The sequence below is a fragment of the Odocoileus virginianus genome, chromosome 4 (genome assembly GCF_023699985.2).
Source record: "Odocoileus virginianus isolate 20LAN1187 ecotype Illinois chromosome 4, Ovbor_1.2, whole genome shotgun sequence".
Taxonomy (NCBI): domain Eukaryota; kingdom Metazoa; phylum Chordata; class Mammalia; order Artiodactyla; family Cervidae; genus Odocoileus; species Odocoileus virginianus.
The window spans coordinates 35,858,598-35,876,092 of record NC_069677.1 but is presented as its reverse complement, the minus strand read 5'-3'; the positions used below and the strand labels follow the sequence as shown (position 1 = coordinate 35,876,092).

Sequence of the window (17,495 nt, the reverse complement as noted above, 5' to 3'; positions counted from 1 at the left end):
AATAAAAGAAACAATCACCAATAGCAATATGTTCTATGGAGGGAAAAATCAGGGTAGAACGAGAGAGAGAAATAGGGGTGAGACAGAAACTAGACTGGGTGGTTAAAACAAGAGGTTTCTAATCACAGACCCCAACCTGTTTGATGAACATTCAAGAAGTTCTCGTCTCATAAGGCACCACAGCTGCCAACAACTGCAGTGTTTCTTCAAACTTTAAGCAAAGAAATACTTTCTGAAGCAGCACTTTAGGAACACAACAAGAAAAACAAAAATTTCTTTGAGTCGGTCTAAGGCAAAAAGCTTCTAAAACCAAACAACAATAGAAAGACAAATTGTTTTCAATCAAATTATGTATTTGGCCACTAGAATTTAAATGTTATCCTACTAGTCTGTAACACAGAATATTTTTAATAAGTAGTTTAGAGCTTATATCACCAAGTAGTACATATTCTTGAAAAATCATATATTGGTTGCATGTTTTCATTATCATATTAGCTTACTTAAAGTTACCATAATTAAAACAGTGAAATATATCTTAATGACACAGGACTGAGACTATTTCCACCTATGTCCTAGTTATGCAAAGATCTCCTTTACATGTTTCATAGCTCTCTGAAATACAAAAGAAATAACTCCTGGGTATATGTCCATGCTGTCCCATCTCAGGGATTTGCACCGCTGTTTTCTTTTCCTGGAATGCCCTTCTTCCCATATCTGTGTGATATGCTTCTTCTCATCCTTCCAGACTCAGCTGAGCCAGAACTCCCTCTGGGATCCTCTGCCTGAACTCCCCCTCAGCACACACATAGAGGCTTCGCTGCTGGGCTCCCACAGCACCCACTATGTACCACGAACCATAGCACTTAGTAGGCCTTGTTGGAAGTGTTTCCTTGGTTTTTCCAAACTAGAAATGTGAGCACCTCAAGGTCTCTAGAGTGTGTGACACCTCCTGGGTGATCAATAAACTGCTGAAAGCATACTGGCACTTTAGAGAAAGCACAATGCACCATTTTCCTCCATAAACAGAAAGAGAAAGAAGTGTAGCAGAGCATAACACTACACACTAAGCATCATTTCAGTGGTTACAAAACACCTTAAGGAAACCCAGCTCTCCCACATGCACTAAAAACCATAGGAACTAATCTTTAATGAGACAACTTTAAGGATCACAAGTATAATGAACTTAAATCATGCTACCCAGGATTGTTTCAGGTTCTCCAAAATCTGAAAATGGAAATAAAATTAAACAAAAACAAAAAATGGAGATGAGGGAGATAATGGCAGAAGACATTTAACCACTGACAACAATCAAATGAAAGTCCAACTTTTTAAGCAAATTCTAAGATTTTCCCAAAAACATGCTTTTAGGGAGCCAGGAAATCATGTTACTGTTTTAGAGTAACTGAAAATCATTTCCAAACAGGTTCCTTCTGTAGACATAACCAATGACAATGTTCTTTTCATCTAAGATATATTTTCATTTAAGTTGCAAGATGGTGCCATTTGGATTGGCTATGTGAGGCAATCAGACAGAAGGTATTAGTTTTGGTCAGTAGGCGCTTCTGTGGCCACTAAGCCTTGAATCTGGCACACTGCATCTGGTAAAATTCTGGCCCACTCTCCTTGATGAACATACAGCACATGCATTTAAATGGTACACGGCTAATTACAGAATTAATAGGCATCAATCTGTAGGGAGCAAGTTTAATATTCATCTGGTGTGACCCTTATTGGGAAGCAGACAGGAAAAGCTACTTAGTCTATAAGAGTCCAGATTTTAAAACATGTTTCCATGTAGTTGAATCAACCAATACAAATTTAAAGATAGTCATTTGAGGAAGAAGAGCTTCTTGACTTCTTATTATCTCTTGTTTCTTAGTTTTATAAATAAATTTTTTTATTTTCAAATATACATTTACTTCTTTAATGTACTACTAGTAGTTATATATTGATAATTTTTATATATTTATATATAAACCTGTTTAGCACCTCAGTAATATCCATTGGTAAACTCCATGTCAGGTTCTTTTAACATTATAAGTGATAGCTCAGGAACAACATTGCCAAAGTCAAAACATTATTTTTGCCAGACATCCTTGAAATCATTCCAGCAAAGAGGCTAAAGGTTGAGACGCTGAAATGTAAAAGACACTGTTGCCTGAAAGTATGTTTTGTGGCTGATCCACTAAAAGGTCCACCAGGATGCCTAACGAAAGGGCTCGATTCCATCCTCAGATTTCTCATTTCTCAGAAGAATCTGACACAGCTGACCACCCCCTCCTGGGGGAGCCTTTGCGGGTTTTGGTTATTTTGACACTCTGTTTCCCCAGTTTCCCTTTGTTCCATGACTGCTCTGTCTCCTTTGTTGGCTCCACCTCTTCTTGCCAACTCTAAAACCACTCTCTTATTCAACACCATTTCCTTAGGGGATTCCAGGTCCTTAGGAAATTTCAATTACATTAACCTGCCAGCAAGTTTCTCCATATTTCCTATATTTCCTTTATATTGGTGTTGTTTTAGTTGCTAAGTTATGTTTGACTCTTTTGCAACCCAATGGTCTGGTTTGTCTGTCCATGAGATTTCCCAGGCAAGTATATTGGAGTGGGTTGCCATTTCCTTCTCCATTCCTTTATATTACTTGCCACATATTTTTGGCTTAGGGTTGTTAACTCCAGGAAGGCCAAGTACGGTTTGTTTTGTGAATTGCTATAACCCCAGAGCCTGACATTTACTGATTGCTCAATTAAACCAATGGTAGAGGCCATGGTGAATTTCTTTTATTATGGTGGTCAAGCTGAAGACCTCTGCCTTTAGTAACTTTAAAGGTCAAAGTCATATTTTCCAACTTTATAGGCCAGATTTCTGAGCCCAAAAGATGGCAATCATTTGAGTAAATTCAAAGCCCTTTGTTTAGGAAAGTATCAACCTGCTTGCAAGTGCTTCTTTACTATCTTCACAAGTGGCAGATGGCTCACCATCAGGGCAGGATTCAAGTAAAGCACTTTCATTTATGTAACAAAATGTCATGTCACCAACTGTACCTTAGATTCTTAAAGTCTAAGGAACTCTTTTCAGGTGACACATATTATGTTAAAATGAACTGATATCTTGGCAAAGTCTGATAAAGATCTTTGACATAAGACAGTAACGGTCTAAAAGACATGCAATTTCTTCAGCTTTTAAAGTACTAACTTCAAAGCCAGACTGCTTGAGTTAGCGTTCTAGCTCTAGGAGTGTGATCTGGGCAAGTTACTTAACCTCTCTGTGCCTCAATCTCTACATTTTTAATATAGGAATAATAGTATTTAATCACAAGGTTGTTATAAAGATTGAGTTAATATATATGTGAAATGGTTAGATGGTATATGTTACCTCTATGATGATGACTCATATATGCAGGTAGATATATCATCAAACAAAGCCCATAGACTCCAAAATTTTAACTACAGGAAGAGGTTTTTAGTTCTTACTATATACCAATTGCTGTGCTAAGAATTTTACATACACAATCACATTTATCATAGAAAAAGCAGGGGAATTCCAAAAAGCATCTACTTCTGCTTTATTGACTACATTAAAGCCTTTGAGAGTATGGATTACAACAAACTGTGGAAAATTCTTATAGAGATGAGAATACCAGACCACCTTACCTGCCTCCTGAGAAACCTGTATGCAGGTCAAGAAGCAACAGTTAGAACCAGACATGGAACAATGAACTGGTTCAAAATTGGGAAAGGAGTATGTCAAGGCTGTATATTGTCACCCTGCTTATTTAACATATGCAGAGTACATCATGTGAAATGCTGGGCTGGATAAATCACAAGCTGGAATCAAGATTACCGGGAGAAATAGCAACATCCTCAGATATGCAGATGATATCACTCTAATGGCAGAAAACAAAGAAGAACTAAAGAGCCTCTTGATGACAGTGAAAGAGAAGAGTGAAAAACCTAGCTTAAAACTCTACATTCAAAAAACTAAGATCATGGCATCCAGTCCCATCACTTTATGACAAATAGATGGGGAAAAAATTAAAACAGTGACAGATTTTATTTTCTTGGGCTCCAAAATCACTGCAGATGGTGACTGCAGCCACAAAATTAAAAGACACTTGCTCCTTAGAAGAAAAGCTATGACAAACCTAGACAGCATATTAAGAAGCAGGGACATCACTTTGCTGACAAAGGTCCATATAGTCAAAGCTATGGCTTTTCCAGTAGTCATGAATGGATGTGAGAGTTGGACCATCAAGAAGGCTGAGCACTGAAGAATTTATGTTTTTGAATGGTGGTGAGGAGAAGACTTCTGAGAGTCCCTTGGACAGCAAGGAGATCAAACCAGTCAATCCTAAAGGATATCAACCTTGAATATTCATTGGAAGGACTGGTACTGAAGCTGAAGCTCTAATACTTTGGCTACCTGATAAAAAGAGCTGACTCTTTGGAAAAGACCCTGATGCTGGGAAAGATTGAGGGCACAAGGACAAGAAAAGAATGAGATGGTTGGATGGCATCACCAACTCAATGGACGTAGTTTGAGCAAACTCTGGGAGAGAGTGAAGGACCGGAAAGCCTGGCATGCTGCAGTTGATGGGGTTGCAAAGAATTGGACACAACTTAGCTACTGAACAATAAAAACAACAAGCCTTGAGGGAAGCACTGTCATTATTCCACTTTTATAGGTAGGGAAACTAGACCTTTTAAGTTTTAAGTTACTTAAGAGTTTAAGAAACTTGCCCAATTAGTCTCATGACTGCTGCTGCTGCTGCTGCTAAATCGCTTCAGTTGTGTCCGACTCTGTGTGATCCCATAGACGGCAGCCCACCAGGCTCCCCTGTCCCTGGGATTCTCCAGGCAAGAACACAGGAGTGGGTTGCCATTTCCTTCTCCAATGCATGAAAGTGAAAAGTGAAAGTGAAGTTGCTCAGTCGTGTCCCACTCTTAGCGACCCCATGGACTGCAGCCTACCAGGCTCCTCCGTCCATGGGGTTTTCCAGGCTAGAGTACTGGAGTGGGGTGCCATTGCCTTGTGACTAGTCTTGTGACTAGTAAATGGTAAAACTATGATTTAAGCCCAGTAGCAGGAACCAACAGCAGGCCAGGTAAAAATGATCTACAGTTGTACAGAGATCCACGATCTTGACAGCAGAAACAGATTGACAAGAATAAAGGTGAAAATTAAAAATGAAACTGCACACTACTATTGGAGTATACTGCAGACGACTGCCAAAAATCAGATTAGGACCAAACATATTTATTTTATGACAGGTTATTATTCCAAGTGTTTTACATATTAACTACTGTGGGATGATGACAAACAATAAAGCCTTGTATATATTATCATTTGCAACCTTCAAAATAACTTCATGAGCTGAGTATCGTGACCAGTATCTAGTGATCAGGAAACACTCATAGGTTAAAGACAAGGTCACAGTCACACAGCTAGTAAAGCTCAAGTTGGGATTTGAGTACAAGTCTCCCTGACCCCCAAATCCATGCTCTAGAACACTATGAAAATGGACCCCCAGATTCTGTAAATATACCATCAGTATCATGAGGTTCAAATAAGGATTTGATAGTTAATTAAGTATGGGACTCAACTAAATATCCTTTCTTTAAAATTCAAAATATATGTCAGTATGATAGTGATTCTGAAACGTTTCACAGTTCAAAAAGAAATCCTGTTAAAAACAGCATTATTTCATATGTTTATTTCTTTTATTCCTCATTTTTATTGAGATATAATTGACATACAGTTCTGTATAAGTTTGTGATAGACCACATGACTTGACATAATATATTGTGAAACAATTGTCAAAATAAATTTAGTTAACATTCAAAAAAAAAAAAAAAAGAAATCCTGATTAACTCTGTTTAACTCAGCATTTCCTAGTCTCACTTACCATGGAACACTTTTCAATGTGTAACATATACTAAAACCTCTAGGACTAAAATTTGTAAACAGTACATAGTAGGCTCCTTGCCCATGAGATGCTTTTTCAATGTGGATTTACACAAAAGATTTGTGGGTGGAATAAGAAGGGGAAGAAGGGAGACTGAACAATCTGACAGGAAGCCGTGGATTCAGCAGACCAGATTCACAGCCAGCCTCCCAGTCAGTCCCATGTCTGTGAACCAGTTACTCAACCTCATTGAGTTTCTGTCCCTTAGCTGAGGACATTAACTACTATTTCACAAGGTGACTGTGTTTATTATTCAATAAATGTATCCATTATGATGCAGACACCTACCAGTAATCTTATTCTACTAAAAGTCAATCATCTTTTAAAAGCAGAATTGATTTGTGTTGTGAAGAAAATTAAGTAAGCAGGGACTGTGGCTCCTCTGGACTTGCTTCTCTCCAACAGCCATGAGATGGAAGGGACTGAAACCGTGGGATAGAGCGACTCTATTTTAGAATTGATGCATAAAGTAGGAACAGTGAAATAAACATCTTGTGTTGTAGGAAAGTAGACTTCAGAATGGTCAAGAAAAAGGTAATTTGTGTCCCAGGGCAGGGACAATATTATAGGACTGGTGGCACAGAAGAGTGTCGGTCAAATTAATTTCTTATGGGGCATTCATCAATTATCCATTCTGGAGAAAAAGAGAATGATACCAAACGAATGTGGGAATTTGCCAGTTATCTTTTAAGGAGATGGCCTGTAATATAACTAACATTTAGCAAGAAACACGTGATTCATTACAAATTCAAAAACAACCATAAATCTACAAAACTATTCTGAGGAAATCAGAAACCCAGAAAACAGCAAGGCTTGCAAAAAACAAAACAAAACAAAAACTGCAAAGGACAACAAAAAGCCATTTTGGGATAAGTTCAGAGTCAGAAGCACAAGAAAGCACCAGTTCTGATGTTTGGGGCAGATGGAATAACAGGAGGACTGAAAGAAAGCAGAACTATGAATTCTTACTTCCTCTATCATGCATTATCTTCAAACTCCACTCCCAATCAGAAACCCAAGAAACAAAAATACTAAAATAGTAAGAGAAAAATTATGTCTATGATAGGTGAGGAAACTTACAATTTAGTGGGGAGTTTGTATGTAAAGAAATATCAACATTAGGAAACATAAAAGGGCCATAAAAGAAAAACAACATGCTAGCAGAGGATGAACGGGAGAGAGATGAAGGTTGACCGGGAAAAGAGGGGAAGTTTCCAAAAGACGTGATCTTTGAGTGGGTGTTGAAAGATGTGTGGGATGTTGGCTAACGTAAGAGGGTGGGAGGGCATGTGAGGCAGAGGTGACAGCAGGAGGAGAGGTGTCATGATGGTCATGGCAACACTGAGAGGCTAGATTCAGCAGAGTGGTACCAGTTTGGACCAGGCCCTAAGTGCCAAAGAACTGAGTGCTTTCGTTCTGCCGCGATCCTACAGAACAGGAACTCCACCTGGCGTGAGGGGTGGGAGCTGGTTCCCTGGAGGATTAACAGTATAATTGGAGCAGAGCAGGGAGCACAGCAATCATTCCATAACTTTGAGTTGATTATGCTGCTGAATGTACGTCACATAAATGCAGGCGGAGCATATGTCCAAATTCGTCTGGGAATAGTACTGGTTTAAAACGGTTCTAATGAGATGGATGAAACTGGAGCCCATTATACAGAGCGAAGTAAGCCAGAAAGATAAAGACCATTACAGTATACTAACACATATATATGGACTTTAGAAAGATGATAACGATAACCCTATATGCAAAACATAAAAAGAGACTCTGATGTATAGAACAGACTTGTGGACTCTGGGAGAAGGCGAGGGTGGGATGTTTCAAAAGAACAGCATTGAAACATGTATATTATCTAGGGTGAAACAGATAACCAGCTCAGGTTGGGTACATGAGACAAGTGCTCGGGCCTGGTGCACTGGGAAGACCCAGAGGGATCGGGTGGAGAGGGAGGTGGGAGGGGGGACTGGGATGGGGAATACATGTAAATCCATGGCTAATTCATTTCAATGTATAACAAAAACTACTGTAATGATGTAAAGTAATTAGCCTCCAACTAATAAAAATTAAAAAAAAAATAAAAATAAAAAAATAAAAATCCAAAAAAAAGAAAAAAAGAAAAAAGAATGGTAAAGAATCTGCCTGCCAATGCAGGAAACACAAAAGATGTGAGTTCAATCACTGGAGTTGGGAAGATTTCCCTGGAGGAGAGCATGGCAACCCACTCCGCTATTCTTGCCTGGAAAATTCAATGGACAGAGGAGTCTGGCAGGCTACAGTCCATGGAGTTGCAAAGAGTTGGATGTGACTGAGTGACTGAGGGTACAAACTATAGGAAAGACAGCTTCCTTACAGTTTGCATGCTGTACCATTAGCAGCCAACAGGTAGGCTACTAATGGGTTACAGATGAGCTATAAGACACTGAAAGTCAGGTGTTTTATAGAGGTAAAAACTTAAAAGCATTTTTTATAACTATTCAAAATCTATCAGAGTTGGCATTCTCTTTGAGAACCCTTTGTATAATTTTCTTCATGAATCCTGTGAATTCTGTCATTCAGGTCCTTACAGATTCCCCTAGTATTTCCTCCATGTTCCCCTGGTGTGTCTTTTACAAAGGTCATCGAATCTCTGACAGGAAAAAAGACTGGAAAACACCAGCGTATATTTATTTAATAGCAGGAGCTCAAAAAAAAAGTCAGGATAGAGTGTACCCGTGATAAGGTTATCATGAGCGTACCCACATGCATGCCTGCAGCTATGAGTACCTGTCAGAGAGATAGCACCAGGGACAAAAATGGGCAAATCCATCATGCAGGACTCTGTTTTCAGGTCACCTGGCCCAGCAGTGAAAACACAAAATTAAGAGTCTAATAATTTTCATTCCAGTCCTGTTTTGTCACTATTATCATGTGAACGTGGGAGTGTCATTGACCCTTTCAGAACCTGTTTCCTCACTCGACAAATGCAAATAACTATTGTCAGCCAGTTATTTATTGTAAAAATAAAATGAGATCATGTAAGTGAAACCCTTTGTAAAACCTGCAGTGCTATAAAAATGTAAGGTACAACCAAAGAATTATGTTCTTCAGGGTCTCATTCTCTTAGGGCTGGCCTCCTTTCCTCTCACTGGTGAGCTCCTGGAGTTTTCTTGGTAGGATCCCCCAAACCTCCTCTCACTCTAAACACATTCATTCCCACTGCTCCCACCACTACCCATTCATTGACCTCTGCCAAACCCGTATCTTAAGTTCAGCTCGCTCTCTCTCCCCCGCAAATTCTGGTCTTATATATGCAAACTATTTACGAACAGCTACCCTTAAACTGGTCCAACGGACACTTCAAAGCAAGGTACCAAACTCTATGACCTTCACCCTCAGACCTGCTCCTTTTTCTAATCAGGCTCGTCATCACCATTCACTGTAGAGTCTGCCCCAGAAGTCATCTTTGACTCCTTTCTCTCCTTCACTCTCACAATCAGCAGCTATGGTCAGCCTCACTCCAAACCCGTCCCATTTTATTAGTTCATGCTCTCCCCTCTCTCATCTGGATAATTGCTTCTCAAGTGGTCTTTTGCCCTCATTTATTTTCTTAAACTCTATTCTCTATACTGCCACTGAGAAAACTGTTCTCAAATACAGATCTGACCATGTGATTTCCCTGCTGAAATCCTTTCAGTGGCTTCTTTCCTGGCCCACAGAACCCTATTACCTGGCCTGTGCTTCCTTTCTACCTCACCTCTCTGACTTCTGAGCTTTACATTTCAGCCACTCAGAACTACTTTTAGGGCCTTAGCTTGTACCATCCTCTCCCACTGGAACATTCCCTTTGTCTGGGATGCCCTTTTCCCTCTCCTTTCTCTCCTTCTTCTCGTCCTCACCTCTTTCACTCAGCTGGCTCTTATGGAAAGGCAACCTAGCACAACAGTTGAGCTCTTAAACTCACAGTAAGACAGGCTCCACCTCTTACAAGCTTTGTTATCAAAAGCAAGTTACTTTTCTTTACAGTTCAGTTTCCTCCTTTGGAAAATAAGAACACCTATCTCATAGAATTATAGCACAAACTAAATGAACTGTATGTAAAGCACACAGCACAGTATCTGGCACAGAGTAAATGCTCAAGATATGCTTAATAGATGTTATTTTTACTGTAAATGGGCTTCCCTGGTGGCTCAGATGGTAAAGAGTCTGTCTGCAGTGTGGGAGACCCAGGTTCGATCCCTGGGTCAGGAAGATATCCTGGAGAAGGGCAACCCACTCCAGTATTCTTGCCTGGAAAATCCCATGATTAGAGGAGCCTGGCAGGCTACAGTCCATGAGATTGCAAAGAGTCGGACACGGCTGAGCGACTTTCTTTACTGTAAATGCTCACTCAGCCTTGATAATTCAGAGCTGATATCAGTGTGAAAGGGAAACACCTGCTCCTGATGCCAAGGTCAACATTATTGTTGTTGTTCAGTTGCTCGGTCATGTACGACTCTTTTAGACCCCATGGACTGTAGCCCGCCAGGCTCCTCTGTCCATGGGATTTCCCAGGCAAGAATATTGGAGTGGGTTGCCATTTCCTTCTCCACGGGTTAACATTAGATGTCCTTTTTAAGGCAGCAACCCACAAATGCCTCTATCATAATTCTTCCTCTATCATTCAAGTCACATTCTGTAACTGTCAGTAGATTTATCTTCCTTCACTGGACTGTAAACTCATAAAGATTAGACATGTGTTTTATTGTTTAATCAACTCCTAGCATTGTTGTTCACTGAATTAATGATGACTTCTAAATTTTAACTTTATTAAGGATAGGATATTAAGCTAGGATATCGATTTTATTTTGGAAACAGTAAAAGACTGTTAAAATTTCACACTATGACACATCTCAGATTAGGCAGGGAAGATAGTTAGGCCTGTCACCAGGAAATTTAATTACACATCTTAATTCTTTATAAACATAAATAAAGGAGAAAATAAATGGTAGACAGTTACTGTATAGTTTCATTTGTCAGTAAAAGTAAACATATGCTCAGTAATTTAAAAGAAGAAATAATTGTGCATTAATAGGATGCTTAAGAATGACTATTGCACTTTCACACCTCAGAAATATTTTCATATCAAGCTCAAGCCACATGTTAGCAATAGGATATCCCACTAAAATAAAGTAATAAGGTTGGCATTTGTGTGCTCAGAGCCATATTTGTAGAGTTTCAGGAAAAGTAAAAAGGAAACTGAATAAAGCTCAATACAAAATAAAAAAGTTAAAAAAATAAAGAATGAAAAGGAGAACTACAAATTAGGCATTGCCTTACACACTTGTAGTTGAATCAACCTGACTTTAATATTTGATTGGATCCACCAGCAGGTACTATCGAGACTAATTCATTTTGCTCACTTGTCAGAACTAATACTATTTAAATATTGTATCCTCAAACTATTCTTAAAGCCATTCTGCTGCCAGGTGTGTTTAAAGAAAATTTCACTAAATCAGCTAAAAATTACTGTGCTTAGTGAGTGAGATCTCTAATTTACCTGAAGAAATATGTGTCAAGGCAAGTCTAGAAGGCAATAAGGAAAACCTATTATATACTAATGTTTTAAAGTTAAATTTAGGAGTAAACATTCCAGTTCATGAATGCTTATGAAGAAGGTTACCAAGCTGGAGTTCTGCATGACACCCAGCTGAGCTGTCATTCAAAGCATACCCACACAGCCTAAAGGCACATCATGCACAGAGAGTTCAGGTGAGGTCATATTTGATTTTAACAAGTTTTACAGGAAGAAAAACCTTGCTCAACTAGTCCAAAATCACTGTCATTTATAAGAAACAGGGGAAGCATTCAGCAGAAATATCAGCTTCAATAATTTCTCTTTTACATTATGTCACTGAAAGGATACATAGGATAAGAACTAGAAAGTTAAGAGGTGATTGAGGTAAGAAGTCATGCTCTGGCCCATTATTACCTTCAGTCATCATCTTTATCATCCCCTCTAAACTATACAAAACCACTCCCTCCTATGAGCTCCTGTAACTGTACCCCTTCTGTAATACTCGTCAGCTCTTGCCTTTTTAATAGCTATACATGAGCATAGCGTCTTCATCATACTAAGCTGCAATTTCTTCTGGGTCAGACTCACACACTAAGCTTTCAATCTGTGTTACATCTAAGTGACTGAACATGAAACCTGCTATCATGATAGCAGTCAAAGGATCCAGGATACCTTTTTTAAAGAAATCTATTTTAGGGAATTCCCTGGTGGTCCAGTGGTTAGGACTCAGAGCTTTCAGTGCCTCAGTGCCATGGCTGGAGTTCCATCTTTGGTCAGATCCCACAAGCCACATAGCACAGCCAAAATAGAAAATAAAATAAAATTATTTCCTTCATAGAACAATTACTGAAGTACTAATCACATTGATATGTATATGCATTTCAATTCCACTTTAGAAGTGGAAAACCTACTACAAAAATGTTTTTAATTAATTTCTTATTTCATGATCATTGCAGAAAAACTAGACTATACAGATAGGAAACCTGAAGATATAACCTTATGGCCCAGAAAAATACTCACTATATTTTAAATTATGTCCTGCTTTTTCTATACATCTACATATAGATTTATAAATCTATCTGTTTTGATGTATAGATATTTCAAATGGTATAATGGCATATATGTTTTTTGTAGCATTTTCTCACTTAAAGCCCAGTATAAATCACTTGTACATCATTAAACTTTATTTTTACAACTTAATTTTTTGACTGCATAGTTTCCAAAATATGGGTTTACCATATTTATGTAGTCTCTTATAGTTCTGAAATTCTTTAAAATAACACTGAAAATAAAAAAAGGAAAGAAAGGTTGCTGAATGTTCTCTCATATATTTCATAAATGGCAGTGATTTTGGACTAGTTTAAAAAGATTTTTGTACCTATGAAATGTTTCTATCTTTATAGCTACAGCTTTGACTATATGCATAATTATGTGAATTCATCCAGGGTCAAAGAATAAATACTTCCACAGCTTCCCATGGACACTGCCAAACTACCATCAAAAAAGTTGTTAAAATTTACATTTTTTCCAGCAGTGTATACTTCTCAGTATCTCTACCTGTACCAGGATTACCATTTAAAAAAAATTTTTGCTTGCACAGTATTTTGAAATGTCTTCAGAACGTCCACCAAACTCCTTCCTTTTGTTCCCCTAATCTTCATCTACATCTCTCTCCATTGCCCTTCCCAGACTATTTTTGTCTGTGTTTTTTCACTGTTCAAGTCTTATGATGGCTTTGCTATCACACTGAAAGATGCCTAGCTATTTTATCTCCTTAGACTTAGAGCCAAAGTATCAGCTGACTAATCTGATAAACATACTACTGTGAAGGGCTCATTTCCAGCAACATGTATGCAATATAACTTGAACAGTTTAAGAAAAATATATTATCTACATCAGCAGTGTATTATTTAACTTACAGAGTAGTGGTTCTCAGTTTTTGCTGCGTGCTGAAATCACCTTGGGAACTGTTAAAAAATACTGCTTCCTGGGACTCCTCTCCCAGAGATTCTGCATAAATCTGGTATATGTTGTGAACTGGGCATTAGGATTTTTGAAGGCTTCCTAGGTGACTCTAATGTAGCATCTGTGTTTGAGATGACTTGAGAAAGATCCTAAGTAACTTCTTCTTAGGTAATATTGAAGGACCCCAAGGAAGAAAAGCACAATGAACATAATCTCAATAATCTGACTCATCTGCAGAAGATAAAGGACATGAGAAGGGACAGGGAGTGGTGAAGCATTTGCCAATGACAGGAGAATAAAAGTAGCATTCACTTTTTTTTGGCCAACATCTTAGTCCCCCAACACATGGCATCTTAGTTCCCCAACCAGGGATCAAACCCATGCCCCCTTAAGTGAAAGGCACAGAGTCTTAACCACTGCACCGCTGGGGAAGTCCCAAGCCTTCACATTTCTTGATGTTAGGCAGGTGCCTGCTGTATTAGGAAGCTGACCAAGCCTTACCTCTGAAGTAGCTTTTGTAACGGAGTCAAACAATTCAAAGTAAAATGATGTGGGCAACAAACTTTATGCCAGGCAATTTAGTGGTAGCATTCCGGGTTTCAAGGAGGTAGTCTACTTCTAGTTTACCTTTATTTTATTGTTTCAACAAAGTTGAGCAGTACTACAGATTTTCCCCACAACCCACAGTGGCTCTTTGGGACAATACTTAGAAGAAGACTGGAGTGGGTTGCCATTTCCTTCTCCAGGGGATCTTCCCAACCCAGGGATTGCACCCGGGTCTCCTGCATTGTAGGCAGACACTTTTACCATCTGAGCCACCAGGGAAGTCCACTTAGAAGAATAACTACAACCAATTCCAGCCATTAAAATACATTACAGTACTCTTACAAAGCATTAATAGCTATCAGCCCTATTTTACAAGGAAAGCTGAGGATCAGAGAAGGTTAGTTAATGGGCTAGCCTCGCAGCCAGCAAGTGGCCTGGCTGAGGAGGGATTCAGGGAGGCATGACTAACATGCTCTGTTTACTACCAAATGTCAAGCACATTGCCTTTTCCCCAGGACAATTTGAAGTGACACTGGTAAATTGCTTTCCCGGGTAGAATATGCTTCCTTGTGGGCTGAATGATGTTTCTGATATTTTACAGTTCTGAAGACAAATGATGAGACCCACTTGTGTGCTAACCCAACCCCAGCCACAGGGTCCAGTGAGGATACTTGCTACCTTATCTGTCTCTGTGACCTGGCACTATAAACATTATCATTCCCAAACACCAGCTAAGGGCACACTCTACAGATGACCGTAAGGTCCAAAGGCCTTACTGGAAGGGTTGCTTTGTTGGGGAAGAAAGGCATTTTTCCAATCATGGCTTTTTCCCAAATTACTTATGATAGGGAAGATTTCCTTGGTGATCAGAAAGGCAAGAATAATCTCTGTGGCCAACACAGTAGCTTGACTTATTTTTTCTTTCTTTCTGTTTTTCTTATCATTAGGCATTCCTCTTTTTTTACTGTAGAAGGCCATTTAAGCCACCCTGGTAAATATCATTGCATCCCAGAATCTTTAAAGGGTGCTACTCCCCAGCTACAAAATTTCTGGAGGAAGGGAGAGCATCCTGCACAAGACGGCCTTCCTTGGAGCCAGTGCTAGAAAAGGGGATGGTCATTCTTTCCTCTTGTCAATGCTGTAGTAAGCAGGAGGGAAGGAAGAGGCTCTATAGCCTCATAGACCTTTCCTAAGACAAAATAGGGGACTTGAGGGTGGAAACGTGGCTGGATTCAAGAAAGGCAAAATCTTCCTAGAAATGTGCTATAATACCCTAGTTAAGGGATTTTTGATAGGACAACGCCTCAGAGACTAGGTAAACTGCACACAGTTGGAATGCACAGGGAATATCAACCCTCTAGGAAAATCCTGTTTGTTTGTTTGTTTCTCTCTCTCCCCCTAGTTGTCACTCTTTAAAGGAGTTTACAAAAATAGCCTGAGGTTAAAGCCCAAGGTTGAGGGAGGGGAGGTGTCTCGGCTTGGGGGGAGGGTCAGGAGTTTAGATAGAGCAGGATGCTCGGAAAACCCCGTTCAGTCATAGGGCTCAGACTTGACAGTTGATTGTAGTCTGGATTTTAGATTGTCTGGCACTAAAAATAATGCCTCAAATAGAATAAACCAGAAAGTTACATTCTTCTGTCTACGGGGTTAAAAAAAAATACACACTCATGGTACAGTAAAGAGAACTGTCACCCTGCCAGGCTAAGCCTGGATATCCTTGCTCAGGCAAAGGTTAGCTTTTCCACAGTTACGGACAGAAACGAAAGGCTGCAGCGCAGGCGGAAAACAAGGGCATCACGCAAACACCTGCTGTCACTACCTCCACAGCCTCTCCCGCCGCCAGCCAGGCCTCTCCGCCTCCTTTGTTGGGCTGAGCCGAGGAGGGCCGGCCATGACGTGCAGATCTGCGCGGTTCCCTAAGGACTGGGGGAGCCAGGGCTGCTGCCCCTGGGAAGGAGGGCTCCACTGTCGGCCAGAGAGCGAGATCACCGTGCCAAGCCTGCTCTTAAGGTGGCTGCATTCCCAGGAACCAGAGCCTTCCTACAACACTTAACTCGCTCTCCGCCGCTCTCTATAAGAGAACAAATTGGGGGAGGGGTGGGTTATAAAACGCTGGAAGCTTGATTTTTGACGTTGCAAACCAAGATAGAAGGTGACATTTAGGAAAGACGAGGATTTAAACAGTCGTCAAATTCTGCTCAAGAACTTCACCTTCTCCGGTATCAACACAGACGAAGACCTACACACAGACCTAACCCACTGCTAGCCAAGAAGCGAATGCGACATCCTGAAAATGTCAGCCTGAACGACTTTAAAAAGCAATAGCCTTATTGCGCTACAAAAATATGCATCTCACGGGACAAGGCCGGAAATTCTCTTTCCCCTTTAAATATTGCCCAAGAGAAGGGAGAGAGAATCAGCCCTGGGCTGCGTCTCACCACTTGCTGTGCGCTCCGGAAAGTGGCGTCCAGCAGCATCAGCTTCCAGGGATCGGAGACGGAGCTGGGGAGAGGGATGTAGATGTAATAGGCGGCCAGCGCCACTAGGGCGGTAAGCAGGACACAGGACGACCTCATCCTCCTCCGGCTCGGCTGGCCTGCCGGACCTACCAGGAAGAAAGGGCAATACCACCCAAAGACCTCAAGCAAGTTTCTGCGAGGGCCAGCCGCTCATTCACCCGTTTCTTGTATGCCCAGAGCCAATCAGAGGCGGCGTCGGGAGGAAGTCAGAGCGCTGACTTGCCCCCTCCACTGTGTCCTTGCAAAGTGTTGCAGACACTCCAGGTTTGAGAAAGCTGTGGGGCCGTGCTGGGCGAAGAACAGCGGACTCCGGAGGACACAGGTGTGTACTGCACACCAGTGACCAAGGGCTTTCCTTCTGCAGGTTTCCAAACAGAAACTTAACTGCATTAAGTTTCTGTCTGTCTAAAGCACATCTGACTCAAAATGGAGTCAGATGTGAGAAAGATAATAAAATGATAATAAAAATCCACTGATTTCTACAGCTAGATTTGCAAGGGAATGTAAAGCCTATCTGATAGGTGGTGAGAGAAGAAATTCTTATAGCTCAAGCAAATGATAAGCAGGTAGTATAATAAATCAAGCACACAAATCTTGGTTTCCAGATCTCATCCTCCAATAAAAAGAACCATGACTCTGCCATGGCTCCTTGGAGAAAAGACTGTAGGGCTGAGGCAGGTAAAGTACAGGATGGACCTGTTCTAGAAGATGAGGAAGTGCTGAAAAATGATGGGATCTTAGTCAAAAGGAGATAGTTGGCAGCTTTAAGGGTCTTCCAATGTCAAAAACTGGGATAATTTTAGCATCAAAATAAATAATAATAATGGATTATAAACCATTAAATAAATATCTAGGAGTCTATACTAATGTAAATATATGGGAAACACTATGTGAAAAAAATTCTTTCAGTGGATCAGTGGTAACAGAAAAAGTATTTGAATCCAGATTTCCTATTAAAGATAGGGGG

The 17,495-nt window shown here is 40.2% G+C and overlaps 1 protein-coding gene across 1 annotated transcript in view; it reads right to left on the bottom strand.

The window, feature by feature from the left end:
* Positions 1-16,810, bottom strand: part of NCEH1 (neutral cholesterol ester hydrolase 1) — a 67,763-nt gene extending 50,953 nt beyond the window's left edge. The window contains exon 1 of the mRNA XM_020879598.2: positions 16,448-16,810. Within this exon, the coding sequence (XP_020735257.2) occupies positions 16,448-16,585 (138 nt within the window). The 5' untranslated portion in view covers positions 16,586-16,810. The remainder of the gene's footprint in view (positions 1-16,447) is intronic.
* Between the last annotated feature and the right edge of the window lie 685 nt (positions 16,811-17,495).